We start from the raw sequence: 22,874 nt of genomic DNA, 5'->3' as shown, positions 1-22,874 counted from the left end.
TCAGCCTGCAGCGTGTAGTCCTTCAACACACATGGCTGAGATGGATAAGTTATACATCGTGATTGAGGTGTTAATTGCTATTCTCTCCATATCCGGCAACATACTGGTCTGCTGGGCCGTCGCCATCAACACCACTTTGAAGAACGCTACCAACTATTTCCTAGTGTCCCTGGCCGTGGCTGATATTCTGGTCGGTTGCCTCGCCATCCCCTTCGCCATAACCATCAGCATCGGCATACATCTGGACTTCTACGGATGCCTGTTCCTGGCCTGTTTTGTCTTGGTACTGACCCAAAGCTCCATCTTCAGCCTTCTCGCTATTGCAATCGATAGATATCTGGCCGTCAAGATTCCTCTGAGGTGAGTACTGTTATTTTTTTTTAGGACTGATGTGATCTAATTTGAATATGCTTTAGTGTGGGAAAGTTGTTTTTCCCACCTGACAAGGTACTGCTCGATTTGCCTATTTTTTCTTTAAATCATCATAGTTAAATAAGGAATGAGGTTTCAATGAAAAGTGCTCTAAACCAGCACTGTGCCAACCCCACAGAAAAATACGAGTTGCTTTCATAAGAGTACCACTAATTGACACGTGTCCCTAATCTAATTCAGATTCTGGAAGATGAGTATATCAGCTGTGTGATCTCATTTATCCTTTCCTGTGAGAAAGCACAGTGAGCATCTAAATTTGGAATGCTAATCAGATAAAAGCCCTTATGTGAATCTGGTGTTTGAGACATGCTACAAAGTGACTGTTTTACAACCCCGATTGAATAATGCAAAGGGTTTAGATGATGTCAGCCCTCGTTACTGTATGGTGCCGACAAATAAATCGCCTTTGTCATCTGACGCCTCCTGCGGCTCACAAAAACATGTGCGGGTCGCGCAGCGGTTTGATGTCACACGCCAGGAGAAGCCTCTCGGATCAATACCTGCCCACGCTGTGTCCCCTCCAGTATTGGCAAAGGCCACCGACATCCTGCCCCGCCTCTGAGCCGTGTCCTCGGGCCACCTAAAGGGACAATGAGGGGACAATGTTACTTGATATTTCTGTAAAATGATGAATACGCGCGTTGTAATCAGACCAGACCTGTCTTGTGTTGTTGTTTTTTTGGCCTTTCACCGCGTCTGAAAGTTGTCGCTTGTGTTTTTCCTTAAAGGCGTCACTCTCTGCAGTGACTGCCGTGGCCACTGAACGCGTCTCCGTGGGCGGTTTGTGCCGTCATTTCCATTAGGCTCAAACGCTGGCAGGAAAGGACAGTTCGACACCATGTTCTGCTTCTTTTTTTGACTTAATGACATGAAAGCAACCTCTTATTCTGCCTCCTCACACAGTAAAAAAACAACAACAAGCTGCCTCACAACACGCTCATAACAACGTCCCGTTTTATCATTTCTTCTGGAAGCCCAGCATCACAATTCACAACAAGAGCACTTTTTATATCCAGCTCAGATTACACGTGCACGTCGATGAGGCGGCTGCATGTGCATGTGTTGTGTGTGTGTGTGAGTGTGTGTGTGAGTTTGGCAGGTCTGCAGGTCTTTGGGGCTCTCGGGTCAAAGTGTTTTCACAGATGGTTCTAGTGGAAGTGAAAGGCCAAAGCCAGATGTTTTTAACCCCTTGAGATAACCGAGGCGCACACCCACCAGGCGCTTTTTTTTTCGAGGCTCCATCTTCATTGTTTGCCGTTCGCAGGAGAACACGCTCCAGCTACTTTGTCCCTCTGTTCTGGTCGGACTTTAGAATAACCTTTAGCACATTAGAGGCCTCAAAAGGATTTCCACCCCAACGCAAACACGAGGAGCGCTGCCTCGGGGTGGTAAGTGGGACGCATCGTTTGAATAGACATGTCATCCTAGATGTGCATCCTGCTGTAGTCTCTCACAAATAATGTCTGCTGGACAGGAATACGACGAGCTGGTGGGAATATGCCGTAGTTGTTGAGCTTGACGTCTAAACAAACTTGTCACAGAAGTGTAGAGTCCAAACTAAACGCTTGTTTCACGACACATCCTCAAGTGACCGTGAAAAACACGGCTTTGTTAATGTGACTTTACCTCGTTATACAACTTGTTTTTTTTAGAGACGTGCTCACAAATACAATTCATAATTCAAATGCTGAACGGCTCTGTTTGCATACACACCCTAACCCTAACACCCCCCCCCCCCCCCCACCAACCCAACCCGCCTGTGTGAAGTGCCACCTGTTAGATTGGGATTGAAGCAGAACACTGCCGCACAGAGTGTGTGTGTGTGTGTGTGTGTGTGTCGGCAGAGGTCTGTGGCCCTGGGCGGAAGCGCAGCAGCTGAGCGAGGAGAAGGGGATGTATGGAGAACGGGTCAGGGGAAGAAAGCAGCACAAAGTTAGCTGCCAGCGTGCTGTTTTCATGCCAGAACGAATCCATTCAGCCGCTCGCTCCCTGTGTCCAAACAGAGAGCGGGCGGAGCGGGCGGGGCGGGTGGATACAGGGAGGCCGCCAGAAACGGACCCCGCTAGGAAACGGACCCTGTGCTGCATTTGTGATCAACGTGTACAGGGAGGAGAAGAAAGGGAGAAGCGGGGAGACGGAGCTGTGGAGCCTCCTCTCCTCCCTTTGAGTCTGTATTATTCATGCAGCCCAGGGCGACCCACCATGTCCCTGCAGGGGGGCGCTGGACACAGGCAAAGTAGCACACCGTTGATAAATAATTGAGTGTTGGGAATATTAGTTATGATAAGGTCCCCATATTATAATGATAATATTCTTTGATATTCTGAACACCTCGGTAGATTTCGGCTGCCAATGCAGTAATACGCATTTTATTATAATAGCAGCTTCTGTGTGGCTGAGCCCAAATGTTGGTAGCACATACATTCTGCTGTAAAGGTATACACCTACTTCCTGTTAGCCCGGCTTCATTATGGTGTCTTGCAGCTGCTTAAATGTATTGTTTCATCAATTAATCCCACAAAGGATGATGAATACGTAACTGTCCTAATACAGGCACAACCTGGGAAACAGGACTTACTTTATCACTGGGCTGGATGAACTCTGTCCTAACTCAGCACTATCTGAACCTAAGGAAAACAAACGTGGGGGTCTCCAACAACTCGCATACAATAGTTCAATCAAGGGTGGTTCATGTTTATTTATACTGTAAAATATAAGGCCAAGGCTAAGAAAATGCTAGGAATTATTTTTGGGAATCTGCGCAATGACTTAAAAAAGAAGAAGAAAAAAAATGGTCTCTGAGCGGCTGTTAAAGCAGTGGAACCCTTCTTGTTTTACTTGGCATTAGTTTAGCCCTTAATTTAAAGAAACTGGACTTTGATCAAAATGTCCACTAGACCAAATAGACAATCAGATGAAATTGGATGAAGCCTTTTAGTTTGACAAAACTCAGGACAACATGATATCCAGTGACCCGGACAAATGAGAACCTTTAGCGAGATGAATTTGATTATTACTATAATAAATAGTTTCACACATAACAATTCACGTTACCTTAATTGAGCTCACCAAGTTTAATGTGAACTCTTTTTATATGTACATTCCTCAGCTCCACAGCTTCCCCTGCCATTGTTACAGAGAAACTGCTGCATCAGCATTATTAGGCTGTGCAAAGTGGCTGCACAGCAGTGGCTTTTCCTAAACAGCTTCTGGGCCAGAACCTGGTGGATGCTGTGGGAAGCACCTTTCATATTTATCTTTATATGCTTTATAAATGTACCTAAGATTATAAATCCTATAGTTGTTTTACATTATATATATATATGTATTTTAAATGCATTATAATGTGGCTAAACTGTTTGCTATAAGTAAAGTAAAGACACAATTGGCAACTTTGTGTTTTTCTTGTACAGATTATATATTTTTTACTTTACTTGAAGCCAACAATTACCACTTGGAGCAATGTTTCAGCTTATAATAGTAAAAATATGAGAATAATAATACACACAAACCTTGCAAAAAAAGAAGTCAGTCAGTTATCAGCAATTCTGAAGTAGGATGAAGTCTATTTAACATACTTGTTTGTCATTAAGCAGGATGAATAATTGCTGAAAACTAATGTGAATATGATGGAAAGCAGATTATTACAAATGATAAATACGTTAACATATTATGGACATTCGTATTATACAGTAGGTTGTGTTGGTTATGTTTCATTAAAATGATTTGGTTATCACATTACGAGGTGCAGACCATCGATACCATAATAACAGTAGTTTAGAAGCAATGAGATCCAGATGTTTTTCAAACACCGCTGCTTATTTTGTTACATAAAATGGCCCTAACACAGTTTCTTTCTACAATATAATATAATCAAATGTTGTTCCAACTAGTGCACTCACACCCGGCTTAGTTTAAGCTTGATTCACAAGTTTTGAGAACCCAGGGAAACCACCCGCATTGTTATGACACACTATGATCTAATATTGTATCCAATGACTTTGACATTTTTGTGACCTTTCTTGCGACACAATATATAAAGCCTGCAATCATTTTTACAGACTGCTATAATGCTATAATTTGACATATTAAGGACAATTTAATGGCAAATAATATGGTGTTCTATTTCTGTCATATTATACATGACATTTTTATGACTTCTTTTATGCCCTGTGGCCATAATATAAACACACTTTAATCCGGAGCTCTGACCCCCCCCCCCTCCTTCGCTGCACGGACTGCTATCACTCCATTATTCAAAGTATATTAATATTGTAAACATTGGATGGAGCCACGAGTCTGCAGTTCACAAGATATGTGAAGGATACAACCAAACACAGGCAAACAGACTCCTTGATTTATGGTTCGATGTGAACCCGTTGTTCAAAAACCTAATGCATACTTAATTATCCATAAATAAACAAACAACGCACAAACAATATGTTATATTTATATATGAGATATATACACACTATTATCTCCGACCAGCCAAGGCACCTCCAGTTCAGACTGGCTTTTGTGTGTGTGTGTGTGTGTGTGTGTGTGGATGTCAGCATGTGGATGAATCATTAGCTTGCAGTCACTCGCCTGATTCACTTCAAGGAAATGGCTCCTTTTGCTTCCAGCGTTGTTCATGTGATGGGTCCAACTAAGGCGACACTCGATGAGTCATCCCTGGACCTCCACACGCAGCATCTGTGCCCCTGACCTTCATCATTTCATATAACATTACAGTGAGGCATGAGCTCTATGGAAAAAATGGTAATACATGTTGCAACCTAATACTCATCATTCATTAAAACATTTATCCCTTTATCGATAGCAGAAAAACTGAAAAAAAGATACAAATAAAGACGGAAAAAGTATTTCATTTCAAGTCTTAGTGCCTCGACACCTTGAGCAAAGCACATGTAATTGAAGCAGTGTGTGTGTGTTAAGGGAAGCCGTAAGTGAGATGTCATTACACTTGATTCTTTCATTTAACATATAGGATATAATATAGGATGCTGCATCTGTTTGTTTGTGCTTATCATTGTCCACTGAATCGGATGTTTAGTCTCCTAGATGAGACAGGTAAACTCATCTAAGGTTCATTCAATAAGATTTTAAGTGGTTGAACTGATTAAAAACAAACACTGAATACAAAGGGCTTTGATTATTTGAGGGTGCATTCATGCACTACCCTGAAGCTCCGACATCATGATATCCGGCATTATCGAGATGTTAAATGTTCTTCAGCAAAATCAAACTTAAAATTAATTTGGTAGCTTTTAGACTTTAAGGCTTATCGGTCAGTTTTATTGCATTTTGCATTATTGTTTTTAGCAATGCTCACTAGATGTGAACTATTGGATGGATTTTGGATTTCCCTCGGCCCGGTAGAATGGGGGCTTGTGTTTGTATTGTAGTTTGTTGTTTAGTTTGCATTATTTATTTATTTTACTATTGTTTTTGTCAAAGATGAAGATAACATTTGAATGCACCCTTGATCATTCGTAGCCGGCCTGATTCATAACCATTATTGTGCATCTCAGTGCACAGAAGGTGCTGCATAAGAAGAACGTGTGTATTTGTATCTGTTATAGCAGAGTGTGACCTTTGTCCAAAACGTCCACGTTGTGGAAATGATTATGAAGGTTACCTGTGCTGTGTTTTCTCCAGGTACAAGGAGTTGATGACGGGAAAGACCGCCAGAGAGATCATCGCTATTTTATGGATCCTCTCCTTTGTCATTGGCCTTATCCCTTTCTTTGGCTGGAACTTAAAGTCCACGGGCTGCGGGAACAGCGTCTCTGGGGCGGACAACGCCACAAGCGGCGCCGTGGTGGAGCCGAGGGGCGGAGGAGACCTGGCACACAGCTGCAAGCTCAAGTGCTTCTTTGAGAGTGTGGTGGACATGGGCTACATGGTCTACTTTAATTTCTTTGTGTGCGTGCTGCTGCCGCTCCTTATCATGCTGGGCATTTACATGAAGATCTTCACTGTGGCCAGGAAGCAGCTGAGACAGATCGAGCTCAAGTGCGTGGGCAACGGGGACAGCCCCCACCGCGGCCTGCTGCAGAAGGAGATCCGGGCCGCCAAATCGCTCTCCATCATCGTCGGACTGTTCGCCGTGTGCTGGCTGCCCGTCCACATCCTCAACTGCCTCACGCTGTTCTACAAGGAGCTGCAGAAGGACAATGTCGTCATGTACGTGGCCATCATTCTGTCCCACGCCAACTCCGCGGTCAACCCCATCATCTACGCTTACCGCATCCAGGACTTCAGGAACACCTTCCGCAAGATCCTGGCGCAGCACTTCCTTTGCCGCAGGGAGGAACTGTACCTCAGCTCCAACGGCAGCAGACATAACAGAGACCAGATCCACATGACCATTGACCCTCTGCTATAAAGACAGAGCGGGTGGTTTCATCTTTGTCGACTTTGTGTTTCAGCCTTGACTTTAATTTCCACTGAGGTTTATATGTTTACAGAACAAGGGTAATGTGGGAAGAACTGATGTCAAGCGCCTTGAATGTGGACATTTATTTATGAATCGGGTCAGGCGGTGTAATGTTGAGTCTTACATAACCCTTTGTCTTGTGAAGGATTGTTTTTTTTTAAATCACATTGACGCTAGCTGGATTTGCAGGACTGTGAACAGAATCCAAATCATTTTAAATCCACACTGACTAAACTAACACTCATTTTCACCTGCTATTTTATATTGTCAGCAATTATTAATTTATCTAAAGATCAAAAAACCGTATGTGGCTAGGACTGTGCTTGTGGACCTTGAGAGGCACAATGCTACTAGCATATCTTTCGTTAATTTTGCGCTCACTTACATTAATTCCTATTCGCAACCATCACCAAATTCATCTAAAAAAAATACTTTTTGTATCAATACTTTCTTTATAGCAGCGATGCTACTGAGCTGTTGCTTCAACTAAGTGCCCGTGTTGTCCCGCTGGCAGTAAATGCTCCACAAAGAAACAATTGTTAAGACGGAGGGATAAGGTTGTCTAGAGAGGGCTCAACGATCACAGGGACCGCCATACGTACTTGATCAGAAGGGGGGGGTTGCAAACATAGGACAGAAATGCTTTGCCTATCCCATGAATCATCTCCCATCTGGGAACCCCTCTGGCTAAGCGCATTGTTGTGGCGACTAAAACAAAAACAAGCATGATCCGATTCAGTCATGTAGACCCAGACAGCAGTAGTTAAGCCAAACATACCTGCGGTGGTGCTCCATATATAATTTGTATGTTGACATTTGTCCAGACAAGCTCAGGAAGTGAGAAAATGATTGTACCCTTTATAAAAATGTGGCATTCACAGAGACGTTTTGCTCTGAGCCACCAAATGTCCAATTTGATACTTAAATCAATGCAATTTGTGTTTTTCCTCATCACCCATGCTTCTGGTACTGATGTACCTTGTGGCTTACATCGCTTAAAGCACTATTTACAATGACCCCCCCCCCCTCCACCTCAGACACAGCTGGGAACCTCAAGCTCTCATCTGCCCTGGATGGCATAGCCAGTCCTCCAACAAGCCGTTAAAAGGCACCGACAAGACGCAGATGAGCGGTTTTATTTGAGAAAACATTCTGTTTAAAGGGTGGAACCTCTAAAATATGTTGCACTGAGGACTCATTTCACTTTATTCTTTAGTGCTACGAAAAGCCGGGACTCACAAACAAGTCCAGCTGAACCCCAAAAACGTATAAAGTCATTTTGAAGCACATAAAACTGATGAAATGTTTTCTGAGAAGCAAATTTTAACTTCTATGCGCCAGCCAGCGCTCGTATGCAGCATCGTTGTTTGAGGCAACACAAAACTTAAAAAGCACCTGTGCTCTGTCTCTGTATTTTTTTCTTGTTATTTTGTGGTTGCAGGGGTCAGCATTATTGTGAATGGTCCTGTTGGGCTCAAAGAACGTAAAAAATTGGCATATGGTGATTGGCTTAAAAAAAAAGGGTTTTGTATTTAAATCAGAACAAAGCAGAGTTCTGCTTAGGGTATAACTATTGAAAAATAACGAGGGTCACCTCAGAACCATCAATACACAAATGAAAACACATGCACTGACATTTTAGATTAGTTCCTGTTTAGTGTGCGTTACTGGTGGTGGTGAACCATGTCGTGTTGGTGTTCTAAGACTTGTGAGCCTCCACTATTCACTACCGCCCTTCATTTGTCGTTGTGTCCGGTGTAACACCTCCAACTCCAAGGGCTAAATACAAGAATGTGCATCGAGTTTGCAAAATGAGTTTTAGTACATTCCAATGGAGACATTATACTATAACTGCACTGTACTGTTGTGTCCTTGTTGTTGCGTAAGAAATGTACTGTAGGTAACTTTCTACAAGCTATTGATTAATGTCAAACTATTGCCTTCTTTTGTGATTCTTAAAGGTAAGATGGACACAAACATGTTGATCTGGTTCAACATTCCTGCCTTTCATTCCGAAGTACCTATCAGTCTGTCAGTATGCTATAGTGTTGTAATTCTAATCAGGAGAAACATCCACCGGGGTCAAGCTGATGTTCAACCTTTCAAGAGGCCATCCGAGATTTCATTCAACAAGCCTCCAACTGATACTGATATTTAACATAATGCAACCTGTGTGTATGGTGAATTATTTTGTTGATAAAGGCAATGTTTATATTGTTACAGATCTGTATTCCTTCATTTCAATTTTTGGTCATAAGACAATTTATTTTTACAGGTTACACATTGGAAAATGTAAATGTTTCTGAAGTCAGTTCCGCTTGCAGAGGCTCCCTACTTCCCTAAATGATGCAGCTTCAGATAAAAAGAGCACAAAAATAAGGCCAAACATACTCAATGAACTGCTGTGTCGTTTACCCCGAAACCGATTAAGATCGCTTCCAAAAGATAAATAAATAAAGCAACATCTGGAGTCTTTCAGAGAGACGAACGAAAGAGCAGCGACTCTGGCGGCGTTCCTGTGCTTGGATCCTCGATCCCACGGTGACCCAAAGGGCAAAAGCATGGCTCATCCAAGAGGACCCAGGACGACGCTCCACGTACCTGGGGGTCACGGGGCTGCTGTCCCGCTGAGCAGCGCGGACATCTGCTGGTCGGACACGCTCTCCTGCCGAGTCGCACCCACGGCCTGACACAGGTAGACGGCCAGGATGTGTTTGCACTGTGAAGAAAGCAGCGCAGACACCGACTCAGTGCAGGAACGTGGGGGGAGAGATCCATGACACAGATATGAAGCCAGGAACAACGCTTCAATGTCAATTAAAAAATCTCATGTAAACACCAGACCACAGAGGACCTGCTGCACCCCCGAGCGAACCGCAATCCAAGAATATTAGTCACAAAGCAAATGCAAAAAGTATTTCTGATATTTACATCCAATTATAAACATTTCCAAAAAAGAAAAATGCTGTCATTGAGCGGATATTATTGTTTGTGTGTTATCGTCGGGCCCTTTGTGTGATGAATTGGTGACGTTAAATACATGTTTAATGAGTCGCTGTCTTCTGCATCTGTGTACATGAGTCACTGAACTCATCCTCAACATTAGAAAGGAGATGTCCTCCACACTCACACGCCTGTGGCTTAGTGTTTTACATAAACAAAGAGCCACAGGCTGGTGAACAGGACAAAGGTACAGAAGTTTGTTTACCAGCCTCTTGCATATTCGCGCATGGCTGCCTGCCGTCACTGGGAGAGCTCCTTTATCAGTTCTACTTGTCAGAGCAGTATGAACCTTGTTTGGTCATATCCAGTCATGTTGGAATCTAGAGACGGGAGAGAACTACAGACTGCGTCTAAAAACTCTCCAGAGTACTCTATGACTGGAGAAGATGTTAAAACGCCAAGTCTTATTTTGCATCACCTTTTAGCTTCCACACATGAAACTACACAAAAGTGAGTCCAACTTTATCCACCAAGCTAGAAGTCCGTTACAGCGCTCTGTTTCTCACACTGATCAGAGCAGCAGCCTCCAGGGAGCCGAGTTTCCTCGATACCCGGAGCAGGAGCGGAGGCGGTTTCCTTACAGATATTTTGAGCAACAGCAAGTCACAGAGAGATGAACTTGGGGAAAGATTTTTCACAGTGACTTTCATGTAATCTGTGTGAATACGCTGCGGACAGGTGCTTCCAAGAGGGTCTTTTTTATAAAAATCAAAAAGATCCTTTCAACGTTTTGTCGGCTTCTGTCTCAGGTCAGTTAATGTTTTTAATGGAATAGTGAGGATGAGCATGAATGGAAAATAGCACAAATGGCACTAAAAAGTCATCTATCAAGTACAAAGAAAAACAACCTGCGACGTAGAAGTAGGCTTACATACATTCCTTCTACTTTGTTGATATAAAATATTGGGAAAAGTATGAAAAATATTTCAACAACCATTAATTGTTGTAACATCAAATCTTTACCCTTGAAAGATTATGGACGGATATGTCAGGTACTAACTTTGAAACATAGATATCTACAAAATGCTTTGTCATTCCACAACAGAAACTATGTTTAAAGAAGTAGTAAAATGATCCAAGTATACTGGAAGTGGAATCAAAATCTGGACAAGCTTCGAGTGCCTGCCTTTGCTTGTGAGTGTAGACGTGCCTCGTGTTGCCGTGTTTGAGACTCACCAGCAGGCCCTCATTCCTGCGCAGCACGGTGTAGGCGAAGGCCGGGCACGGGCAGTAGTGACAGGACGCAAAGCAAGTGTACAAACGCCCCGAGCCTCCGATTACCTGCAACCAATAATGCAAAGTACATTTTAAATATGTGGCAATGCTTTTGTGCATCGACCTCATTAGAAACAGAGATAAGTAAGAGTCGTTTTTTCCTCTTCTTTTTTTTTGGTCGCCAGGAAGGAAGGATCAAAATCGTATTTGTCCTGGATGCCGCTCGTGCTTAATGCAGCTGAGGTGCAGCAAAGGCCCAAATGAAAACAAGCTCCTCCTGGACCCCAGATGTACCTCAACTGGTCCAGACAAAGCCGGCTGGGCTCAGGTTATCAGAGGAAACATCTACTGAACATTCAACTCGGCCCAAATTGCTCATCACGTTATATCATCAAATCGCAGTGCAGAAAATCATGCGTGCATGCACAATGCATGAGATTGACCCACAGGGGGAAGATTCCATTTTAAATTTTCACATCATATTTGGATATCTGTAGCTACACAGCAGTCGAGACTAGCGATGATGTCGTCTAGCGATGATGTCGTCTAGCGACGAGCCCTGCAGCTGCTTCACTAACACGCAAGTACAGCAGTCATGGTAGAACTGTCTTCTAAGCAGTCCCCAAAATAACAACACTTCATGCAACAGCTGCAATAGATATCACAACTGATAAATTACTTGTATACAATATTCAAAGTCATAGCTGAGTCCCTTAATCTAATTTTTTTACTTAACACCTGGAAGTGTGGAATATCTTTTGGATCATTATTAGGGCCGGGACTCGATTAAAAATATTAATCTAATTAATTAGAGGCTTTGTAATTGATTAATCGAAATTAATCGCATTTTAATTGCATAAATATTTGACCTGAGAACAGTGAGAAGTAATTTTTTTCACATGGATTTTTATTTTTGTTCAACCAATTCCAGCAGACAAGTGTGTTGTGTTGTGGATTCCAGCCTGAGAATCTATGAGAATTGAGGTTGGATTCAAAAGCATCAACAGGTGTGTGGTGGAACAGTGCAGGGAGATAGCAGGAAGGCTGAAGTGTGGAGGATCCTCAGTTCAAACCTGCTCTCTCAGAAGGAGGGTTTGGTTGCAGTCAGGGCTTCAAACTGTAAACTTTGAAACAATTTTGAGGTTTAGTAAACAATCCCAAGGTCTAATATGAGAAACGGACACAATGAGGCATGTGCTTGAATAGCACAAGGGAACAACTGAAGGGCTGCAGGCTCCAACCTGCTGTCTGAGGTTGTGGGTTCATGCCCCTTCATGCAGACATCACTTCTGCTTTGAAAAAATTTGAGGTTTGAGTAGCAGTCTCAAGGTTAAATACAAGAAACAAAAATGTTATTTGTGCATGGTGAGGTAGTGCAGCACAAGAGCTGAGTAGCTAGTGTCCTTACCCTGTAGGTTGTGTGTTCAAGCCCAGTCTTGGGTTTGAGCCTTTGGCTTTACTTCAGGTTTGAGTAGCAATCTCAAGGTTAAATACAACAAACAAAGGCCTGATTAGTGTGTGGTGAAGTAGCACATCGGAAGAGCTGCTGACATAAGCCCCTGCACTGCACTTGAAGGTTGTGGGTTCAAGACCAGATGTGTAAATAGCATTTAAAAAGAGTTTTGAGGTTTAGCTCCCATGCTCAAGGTTAAATAAAACAAACAACAGGTTGGTTAGTGTGTGGTGAATTAGCACAGCGGAAGAGCTGCTGCCACAAGCCTGCACTGCATTTGAAGGTTGTGGGTTCAAGCCCAGTCTTGGGTTTGAGCCTTTGGCTTTACTTCAGGTTTGAGTAGCAATCTCAAGGTTAAATACAACAAACAAAGGCCTGATTAGTGTGTGGTGAAGTAGCACATCGGAAGAGCTGCTGACATAAGCCCCTGCACTGCACTTGAAGGTTGTGGGTTCAAGCCCAGATGTGGAAATAGCATTTACAAAGAGTTTTGAGGTTTAACTCACATGCTCAAGGTTAAATAGGAGAATCAAAGTTGGCAAAATGTGACCAGGACTGGTAGTGTAGGGGTGAGTGCAGGGTGCCAAAAGCCTCTGTGCGCACCGCCAGTGGGTTCAAATCCCACCCGCCAAGTCTTGAGCGCACTACCGCGGAGGTAGTAGTGGGGGCATTGTCCCCACTGGTTGTTTCAGAGAAGTGAACCCTAGGGGTTATGCAGAAACACAAGGCGCGTTCACTTGGGTTATGATGGCATTGTCAAGAATGATGAAGAATCTTTTGAATGATGATGAATTGACTAAATTTGATGTTCTTTGCTTTTAGCACTTATTAGCCATGCTACGTAGCCTATAGGGTTCCACCTTTTTGACGGGAGAGAAGGCCGGATGAGTCAGTAAAGATGAGCAGATGTGTCTCATTCAGTGGTCACACTGACATGAAACTTATTACAGCCTCTGGGTTTTTTTTCAAGACAATCACATGTTTGTCTACTTCAGGGCATCCTGTGGACAACCTTAAACTGACAGTGGCACAGGGTGTAGATTTGTTTACCCTTTTTAGTGCATCCACCCTCCAATTCTCTGTTACATTCAAATTCAACTCACTTGTGCCTTTGCAGGAAGGATGAATAGCATGGTTGATCCTCCAAGATGCACCAATCCGTCTCTGGGGCAATATCCCATTATGATTTTTTATAAATGTCAGTTACCCAAAACTAAAAAAGGATTTAGGAAGAGCCACCATGTCCCTTGAGGGTTGAACCCAGATAAGGTTAGAAATTTGGGGCATTTGGCATTAGTGACAGGGACGTGTAGGTTGCTCCATCTAAGATCATTCCAGTCATGTCATGGGAAAAAAAATATTGTGAAAAAAGTCAAAATATGTAGGGTCAAAATATAATATATATATATAATATAATATATATATTATTAGACCGGGACTCGATTAAAAATATTAGTTAACTAATTGGAGGCTTTGTAATTAATTAATCAAAATTAATCGCATTTTAATTGCATAAATATTTTTTTCACATGGATTTTTATTTTTGTTCAACCAATTCCAGCAGACAAGTGTAGAAATAGCATATTTAGAAATATAGTACTTTCAGAAATTCAGGTAGCCTATAGGTAAGTTGACCTTCTGTAAACTATGTTTTTTTAAGTAGACCACAATACTTTCAAGTACATTCAGAACATTGGTTATTTTTTCAGACGTGGACTTAGTTACCCTAGTCCTTAAACCAGTCATGTGGTGCAGTGTGGGTTGGGTGTGGGTCCTTGTACTCGTAGTCGGGATAACGTCCACGCTAGCTGCTAATTGTTTTGCGTTGAGGTGATACTTGAGGCTCGATGTGAATTCCTTGTTGCACAGCTTGCACACAACCATGCTCTTATCGACGCTTCCATCCGTGTGTTTATTTTAATAAGATTTCCCATTCACGGGGCCAACCGACACAGTCATGAACGCTAGTTGGTGCTCCAGTATAATCGGTCCTCCGAAACTCATCCAGTGAGAAACGTTCCGCGGTGCAAAAAATAAGTGTAAAAATGCGTAAAAAATGTTTAATGTGTTATTTTTTGTGTAATTAATTAATCTTAATTCACATTGTAATTAATTAATCGTAATTAACGCGCTAAAGTCCCGGCCCTAATTATAATAAAGATCCAAATTTTATTTAAAAAAAAACAATTGCTTTGCTGACCCGTTTGGCACAAAAAAAGAGCCCTTATTGATAAGTCACCTCATCCCCCAAAATCCTTAGATGTGATTGAGAGATCTGATGTTTTTTTGTTGTTTGCAGGGACATCCTGAGAAATAGAAATCCAAATATATTCAAAAGATTACACAAATAATACACAGAAAAGCACATCTTCTACATCACAGCCCAACAGTCAGTCTCTGTTTATGAGTCACACATTCAAGTCTTCATGCAGTAACTCCCCCTTTTTAGAGACCTTTTTTTGCATCTTTCCATGAAGTGGCCGACTGATGGTTGGGTTGAAGGTGAGGTTGCCCCCCCCCCCACATCATCATCCTTTTACATTAGTTATCCGGAGGAAACGATGCATATTTAAACAGCCCGAATGTGTTGTCTAATGGCCTCGGCTGACAGAAAGTACCGTCCGCGATGCTGCATCTGCCCAGCTAGAGACAGTGATTAAAGTCCTGTCGTCATGCGCATGAGGACATGAAGTCGGCGGATTAGCGTGACACTTCACAATAACTAATGCCTCCCAAGGTGGCACAGCAAAATCCATTACTCACCGGAGAACCGATAAATTACCTTTCCCTGTGACCTACACAGGCAAACACGTCCCATTTCTTCAACGTGACACTTCATTATAAATACGACACATTGGAGACTATCACATTGACTTAAAGCACCTGGGTGTAGATGAAAAAAGCTCCATGCAAAACTGTGGGTTCCAAGCAAAGGACTTCTCCGGTTTCTAAAGAGCCAAGATTGTTGAAAACCAGCTGACACTTGGGCCTCTTTGTTGTATGCTGTCATCACGGATTATGTGACTCTGTGCCCGCTCACGCCGCAAAGTTGGCAGCCAACGTGGTCAGCACAGCGCAGTATCAAGAGTGATGCTGTACATCTAGATCTGCCGTTCAGTCGCTGCAGGGTTAAAGCCACAGCGGAGCTCTGGCTCCGTCTCAGCCACGGCTCTCACAGGAATACTTCTCAGGACCAAGGACTTTGGACGGCTCTCTCTCCACTGCTTCCAAACCACAAACAAGACGTCAGGGAAATCTGAGGCTCCGGGAAGTCGTTGAGCTATGGAATCTTTGTATCTGTGCAGCATGCTGTATGAAGTCCTTGGCCAACGGAGGATGTTTAGATGCCTCTCCTCGCAACCAGTCAAAAGTATTTACAAAGCGTCATCACGACTAATAACCAACACATGAGGAAACTAGCTCTGTTGCCCACGGACTAATCCGACATCTGCAGGTGTCTTTTGTTGTACCGTAGACCTTTATTTTGGTTAATTATTGTCGTATTTAATGTCAAACCTTTTCAAACAGCTTGTTTTGATCAACCTGCAGTTCAAAACCCAGAGATATTCAATTTCCAGGTATAGAGAAAAGAAAACGAGCTAATTCCTCAAATGTGATGAAGCTGGAACCTGAATATGTTTGGCATTACAGCTCTGACATTGTTACTGATTAATCCCCAGTTATCAAAATGGTCCAATAATGTAATTCAACTACTTAACTCAATATTTTGTTACACATTTGAAAGTGCGTCATACACAGCAGGGTCATGTTCTATTCTGCTTATCATAGAAGGTTCCGTCTACCATTCATACACCTACGGTACTTTTAGAGCCACCAATTCCCCTGTCCTGCATGTCTTGACTGTGGGAGGAAGCCGGAGTACCCAGAGAAACTTGGAGAACATGCAACCCCCCCCAGAAAGGACCCAGGACCTTCTTGCTGTGAGGTGACCGGCTAACCAGCACACCACCAGCACGTTAAGAAAGAAAAGGTTGTTATTATGGGGTGTTGTGTGGAGAAAGTCGAGGAAAAACATGAATTTAATCCATTTTGGAATAAGGCTGTAACCTAACAAAATGTGGAAAAAGTGAAGCGCTGTGCACTTGAACCCAGTAAAATGAAAAATGACCTGGTGTCCCGTGGAAAGGCCATCATATCAACCGGCAAAGGGCAACAATTGTGAAATTTGTAAACTTCAACACTGACACAGTGCCAAGTTCGCACACGCGTCACAGTACTTCCAGCAATCTCAGCATTGTCTAAGGAGGACATTTATATTTTGAACTTGGGCGTGATTGTTTTCAGGAAAGCGTATGATAAAACTTATCTCGGCTTTGTTGAGATCCTTTCCTCACACGGGAAATTTCTAACTACAACTACAAAATAACTGTGGTGGGGCTCCATCTTTTAAGTGAGGTCAATGCTTTCCAAAATGTCATTACTGCTTTCACTCTCTTCAAGACGTTCAACAACATCCTTCTAACTCCCAGTGCTGTCTCATGCTGCCCAAATATGGTCCACCCAGAGGGGAAAACATACTGGCTGATCGGCTTTCCTCCAACTTCTATATCTTAAAAGTCAGAGACACGCTGTGATTACATTAGCTCTGGCTTTGTGCCATGCCATGTTCTGGTTCCAGATATTTGGATGAGAAAAGCATGGGCTGTTTTAAACAGATAACTCAATGAAGCACTCGATGCCATGTTAAAAACGAGAGTAAGCTAAACATTTGTGTCATGCCTTAGAAAGATGCCGTCTGAGCTGACAGCTGACATGGAAAACGCTGTTCTCAAAACAGAAGCCTGAAGCTGCAGATAGATGGGAAAAATAAATAAAATAAAGACACATTGACAGGTAAAAAACATCTATAAGACATCAATAAAATATTCACATGTTCCATCAAAAGTACACAATCACTCTCTTATTTGCTCAACCATTCTTGGTTGTGTTAAAGTTAATCTTTGAAAACAACAACTTATTCAAATAACAAAAAACTTGTGTTTTTTTATACTTTTACCAGATCTATTGCGTTAATTAGTTGGCATTAGAGGTGTTGTGAAGATTCTTTCAACAGAGGCAGGCTTGATTTTCCAGCGCCTTTTTTCTTTTAAACCAGTGTCCGTAGAACAGTGAGCAGTGCAGCGATGGATCAGAGAAAAAATGTGTGAACCACCCACAGGTTCCCACACACAAGACTTACACTGCTCACTACAGTCGTATACATTAACTAATATATTACAAATCTGACCCCTATTACTGTAAGTAAAAACATTTTTAATTTTGATTTGAAATATTAATTTTGTTCTTCAAAAACGTTCCTTTTGTCAAAGAATGCTCCATTTGTAGCGATTACAGCATTGCAGACCTTTGGCATTCTAGCTGGTAATTTGTTTAGGTAATCTGTCGAAATTTCACCTCACGCTTCCAGAAGCACCTCCTACAAGTTGGATTGGCTTGATGGGCACTTCATGCGCACCATACGGTCAAGCTGCTCCAACAACAGCTCAATGGAGTTGAGATCTGGTGGCTGCGCTGAATCGCCATTACAGACAGCATACCAGCTGCCTGCTTCTTCCCTAAATAGTTAATAATAATTTGGAGGTGTGCTTTGGGTCATTGTCCCGTTGTAGGAGGAAATTGGCTCCAATCAAGCACTGTCCACAGGCATGGCGTTTTAAAAATGGAGTGATAGCCTTCCTTTTACCTTGTACGTATCTACCACAAATGTTCTTCCTCAAACTTTGATTTGTCTGTCCATAACACTTTTTTTCTAATCTTCCGCTGTTCTATGTCTGTGTTCTTTTTGAGACATTATATTTGAAAGTATAATTAAAGCCACAAATGTGATGCTAAATGGGAAGGCAAGTTGTATAGCTTCTTTCACAGGCATAACTGTCTTCAGCTGTACACAATGCACAAGGGTTTTCTAATAATCCATTAGCCTTCAGAGGTGATTAGCAAACACATACCATTAGAACACTGGAGTAATAGTTGCTAGAAATGGGCCTCTATACACCTACGCAGATATTTCATTAAAAAACATGTTTCCAGCTAGAAAAGTAATTTACCACATTAACAATGTAAAGAGTGTATTGCTGATTAATTTAATGTTATCTTCATTTAAAAAAAACTGTGCTTTTCTTTGAAAAATAAGCAACCCCAAACTTTTCAACGGTAGTATATATACTGTATATATAATTTGTATGGTGAAAGAACAAAAGCGGAAAAGAGTTTGATACCGGATAACCTTAAGTGGACACCAACAACAAAAGAGTTGAAAATGTCTTTATTTAGCTGCATTATGCTTTCCTTTCATAAAACCATTTTTTTGTGGGCCTGAAGGAGTTTACAGGAAATTTGGTTCACAATAACCACAACCTCAGTATGCTGGGCTGCCTTTTTTCTCCCAAAACAAGTCCCTCCACTTCCCACTGAGATTCTGTTTTAAGAATCAAGGAGCTCAATCACTACTGTGACACTCAGTCGGTCCCCATTGTTTCAGGTTTGTAATTATATGATATTTACATTGAGATATTATAATTAAACTCACGGAAGAAAACCTTCCAACTAAGATGATTTATTTTTGCTTTCTTTGAAATAACCCTGAATCGAAAATTCCCAATTTCCCAAATGTGTCTCATAGTTGTTTTTTTTAAACTGGTTGAATGCCCTTATGGAGAAAAAAACACAGCTGAATTGGAATTATTTCACTATTGGAGAACACAAAATGAGTAAACCCGAGTTACTCGTAGTTAGAAAACCATGTTAAAATGCAATCAATTATGTCTATGGACAGCATGACATACCTGGAATGCTTTGCGTCCACTGGGCGAAGACAGACAGGTAACTGAATGCTGGTCGACAAGGTCCAAAGCCTGCAGCGCACACTGCCCAAAAACAAACTGCAGCCTGAGGAAAAACACCATGTACAATATATTGTTATTCAGTTGTTAGCTGTGTTTAAAATATTTAAACATGAATATTATGCATCCAATGAAAAATACACCATCAAAAATAAAAAATAAAAATAATGTTTCTGCCTGTCATTCCTATAACTACACCTGTGTAGATCACACTATGACTGGCTTGCTCTCGCTCTCTCCACACACACACACACACGATGGCATCACGCAGTTGCAGCAGGTTTGTCGGCTGCACATCTATGATGAGAATCTCCCGTTCCACCACATCCCAAAAGTGCTCTATTGGATTGAGATGTGGAGACTGGAGGCCATCGGAGTACAGTGAACTCATCCTCATGGTCAAAGAGTTTGAGGTGATATGAGCTTTGTGACTGGGTGCATTGTCCTGCTGGAAGTAGCCATCAGAAGATGGTACACTGGGGTCAGAATGGTTCAGCAAAAGTACTCAGTAAGGTAGGCTGCAGCATTTTAAATAAATGATCAATTGGTACTAAGAGGCCCAAAGTGTGCCAAGAAATACCACACACCATTACAGCATGTGTATGTTTGTTCATGTAATAATATGGCACAAGGATTCGAAATACCATACAAGTGTATCATTATGACATTGAAAGCAATAAACTCATTAGATCAGACTTCATTTTTGTATAAATTTATTTTTTACTTCAATTACTCAATTTTTAGTTTTTGAAGTTACTTTTTTCCACTTAGACAAAGAGAGAAACCAGGAAATGAATGAAAACATATCTATTTCTGGTTGTAAATAACCACAGAATGTGATAAAGAGCCCCTAAAGTAGAAGCTTCCTGACAGACGGACAGACAGGATGTGTCGACTAGACAGCGAGCATCCATTCACTCGCAGAAAGTCAAATAACAATGCCAGGAAATCTCAGTAAAGACACAGCACACCCTCGTGATATTGTGTCTCAGTGCCACGTCACTTTGGTAAATCCAGGCAGTAAAGCATTTCTCCCTTTTTCCGCCACGTAGTGGTTTCTGCACTTATTATAATTGATGTTTACAGAATAATTGATAAATATCTGTGATGGATGTCAATGGGTGTTATTGGGACAAACAAGATTGATACTCACGCAATTAGCAGGTCATCAGGAACTGCAATAAAACAAAACAATATTTATCTATTTTTATACAACAAAAAAATCTCACTTTAACATCTATATAATAACGGTTTAGAAGACATAACACAATTGACCACATATCAGAACTGTGCTTCGTTTAGTTGAAGTAAAGATACTATATTCAGATACAAACACACATATTTTACTTCTGGTGCTCTTCAGTTTGAAAGGTAAAAACGTGGCCAACTAACACTGGCTAATGATAATAAAAGCGCCATAAGGCATACCGAGCAATATTGTGATTTGCTGCTTGGCACGAGATTATCCTTTATGGACCTTTATGTACACAAAACCTTGTTTTAGGTTTTTGGACGATTAACATGCAGTTGTTGGCAGAATAATATGAAAATAACAGAATTGTTATTAATATGCCATTTGCCATTTGAGCTTTTCCAGCTATGAATATATCTGCTCTCTCATACTGGGACCCTGGAAGTGACCACCTAAATGAAGCAGGCATTACAGAGGTCATCAATTACACCAGTAGGGTCCCTTCTACATGTGTGGAGTGCAAAGTACCGGTGAAAGGGGGTGTAGCCCTGTGTCGGGCTGCAGTGACAAAGGTCTGCTGCCCAGAGAAAAGAATCGATGAAGAAATGTACGACGGCAGCGCCACCCACAGTTCAAATAATAAGGTACATCTCAGTAAAACGCTTAATCCAGATCAAGTGTATAAACAAATCGTATATTTAAAGACAACTGAATTTGAATGAAAGTGGGGAAAAAAGATTTTGTTATACCGAACGTATATTTGACAGAATTTAACATTGAGTTTGAGTTTGTCACATGCGGCTTTATTAGCGCTTAAGGTTAATGTGGCAGCTACTTGAAGCTGCACTTTTACGTTTATCTGGGTCACAACCCACAACTTACTTTGAGAAGTTTCCTGGTGTGTCGTTTGAATATCTCGAAAAAGCTGTTCGGCCACTGCAGGTAAAAACGAACGCATTTTAACGTCGGCTAGTTTCCGGATACCGAGGACTTCGGTAGCCAACCAAAACATTACCACTTCCGGATTGAACTTTTTATTTCCCTCCAAAATAAACGTATAACACAACGTTGTGAAGGGATAAGGTGGATATTATTTTAATATTTGCGCTACCATAGTGACCAAACAGTAGCCACGGCAACTATTGTACACCTTCACACGTTGCGAGAAACAGAACTGGACTTGGGTCATAACTAGTATAATTAACATCAAATGTATTATTTACATTTGAAATGGTTTTGGCAGCAAAACACTTCATTATGATTAAAATGTACTTTTTGTCCCCTCATAACCTTTAATACTATTTGTTTTCTGTTCCCAAACTACATTAATTTAGATTATCATATCTAAAGCGCTTTTTCTTTTGGGCTTTAAGATTTAGGTAAGACGTTACTTTTGGGCCTGTGCAGTCTATTTAGTGATGAGATTGAAGAGCTTAATACAATAATGTTTCTGTCCATAGTATTTTTAATTAATGTTCTGTGATCCAATTCCAATATTGGTAACGCTACACTCGCTTTGTTTTTCTGTTGCGAAGTTTAACAAAATTAATTTGCTTCTAACTGATTAAATCAATATTTTACTGTCTTTATTTTATTTCTGCATAAGCACAAGAGCAGAAAGTAACCAGTCAACTTCTTAGTACGTGTAAGGCAATGTTCAAAATAAGAGGATTGAGTGGGTATCGCATTTCTATCTAAAATAAAGCTATGTATGTAAAAAACAAATCCAAACAAGATATAAACTTAGAAAAAAAAATATTGAAGCACCACGTAACAAAATGTAAATGCCAAGTCTTACTTGGTTTGAATCACTGTTTTAATGCACTTATGTTGCCCTAGAAGGCCAATCATTATAAGCTAATGACAATAACAAAACATACCAATACTTTGTTGCTGTGTATCTCGTATAGACTCTTCTCGACATCTGTTGAACTAAAGCAGAAGAATGCAGGTGTCAGAACACATAAACTCAGCAGAAACAGGGCACATGAAGGAATGCTGCTTGCCAAAAAACAATTTTGCTTTTACCTGCTGCTGCAAAACATCCATACAAGAGGCATGACCCTGGTTCACTAAAATGGAAAGCATTCACCTTTCAACACCTGCTTTGAGTCAGGTATAACAATGTCCCCTATCTTGTTCTCTGCCAGTCAGTCTCAGACAAAAAGACTATAACAGAACACACAATCGACTTCACTGCAGTAAACTTCTCAAACACATTGCGATTCAAACTAAATCCCCCCCCCACCATCTTCATTTAGCGCTAAGGCACAT

General features: G+C 41.5%; 2 protein-coding genes across 2 annotated transcripts; one reads left to right on the top strand and one right to left on the bottom strand.

Moving 5' to 3' along the window:
* Positions 1-29: 29 nt before the first annotated feature.
* On the top strand, positions 30-9,091 carry adora2b (adenosine A2b receptor). Its single transcript, XM_037466639.2, has 2 exons — positions 30-360; positions 6,094-9,091. The coding sequence occupies exons 1-2, from the start codon at positions 32-34 to the stop codon at positions 6,821-6,823; spliced, it is 1,059 nt and encodes a 352-aa protein (XP_037322536.1). The 5' UTR covers positions 30-31; the 3' UTR covers positions 6,824-9,091.
* On the bottom strand, positions 9,070-21,574 carry zswim7 (zinc finger, SWIM-type containing 7). The gene is made up of 5 exons (XM_037466648.2): positions 21,483-21,574; positions 20,562-20,583; positions 19,352-19,454; positions 11,054-11,158; positions 9,070-9,593 (listed from the first exon to the last, which is right to left on the bottom strand). The coding sequence occupies exons 1-5, from the start codon at positions 21,556-21,558 to the stop codon at positions 9,483-9,485; spliced, it is 417 nt and encodes a 138-aa protein (XP_037322545.1). The 5' UTR covers positions 21,559-21,574; the 3' UTR covers positions 9,070-9,482.
* Positions 21,575-22,874: the final 1,300 nt, after the last annotated feature.

The sequence above is a fragment of the Pungitius pungitius genome, chromosome 16 (genome assembly GCF_949316345.1).
Source record: "Pungitius pungitius chromosome 16, fPunPun2.1, whole genome shotgun sequence".
NCBI lineage: Eukaryota > Metazoa > Chordata > Actinopteri > Perciformes > Gasterosteidae > Pungitius > Pungitius pungitius.
This window is presented reverse-complemented; position numbering and strand designations above follow the sequence as displayed.

Excerpts from the sequence above, each read along its gene's own strand:
- adora2b (XM_037466639.2), top strand. The coding sequence starts at position 32 with ATGGCTGAGATGGATAAGTTATACATCGTGATTGAGGTGTTAATTGCT. Across the intron at positions 361-6,093 it reads GCCGTCAAGATTCCTCTGAG|GTACAAGGAGTTGATGACGG; the intron begins GTGAGTACTGTT and ends TGTTTTCTCCAG.
- zswim7 (XM_037466648.2), bottom strand. The coding sequence starts at position 21,558 with ATGCGTTCGTTTTTACCTGCAGTGGCCGAACAGCTTTTTCGAGATATT. Across the intron at positions 20,584-21,482 it reads ACACCAGGAAACTTCTCAAA|TTCCTGATGACCTGCTAATT; the intron begins GTAAGTTGTGGG and ends GTTTTATTGCAG. Across the intron at positions 11,159-19,351 it reads GTGGACGCAAAGCATTCCAG|GTAATCGGAGGCTCGGGGCG; the intron begins GTATGTCATGCT and ends TATTGGTTGCAG.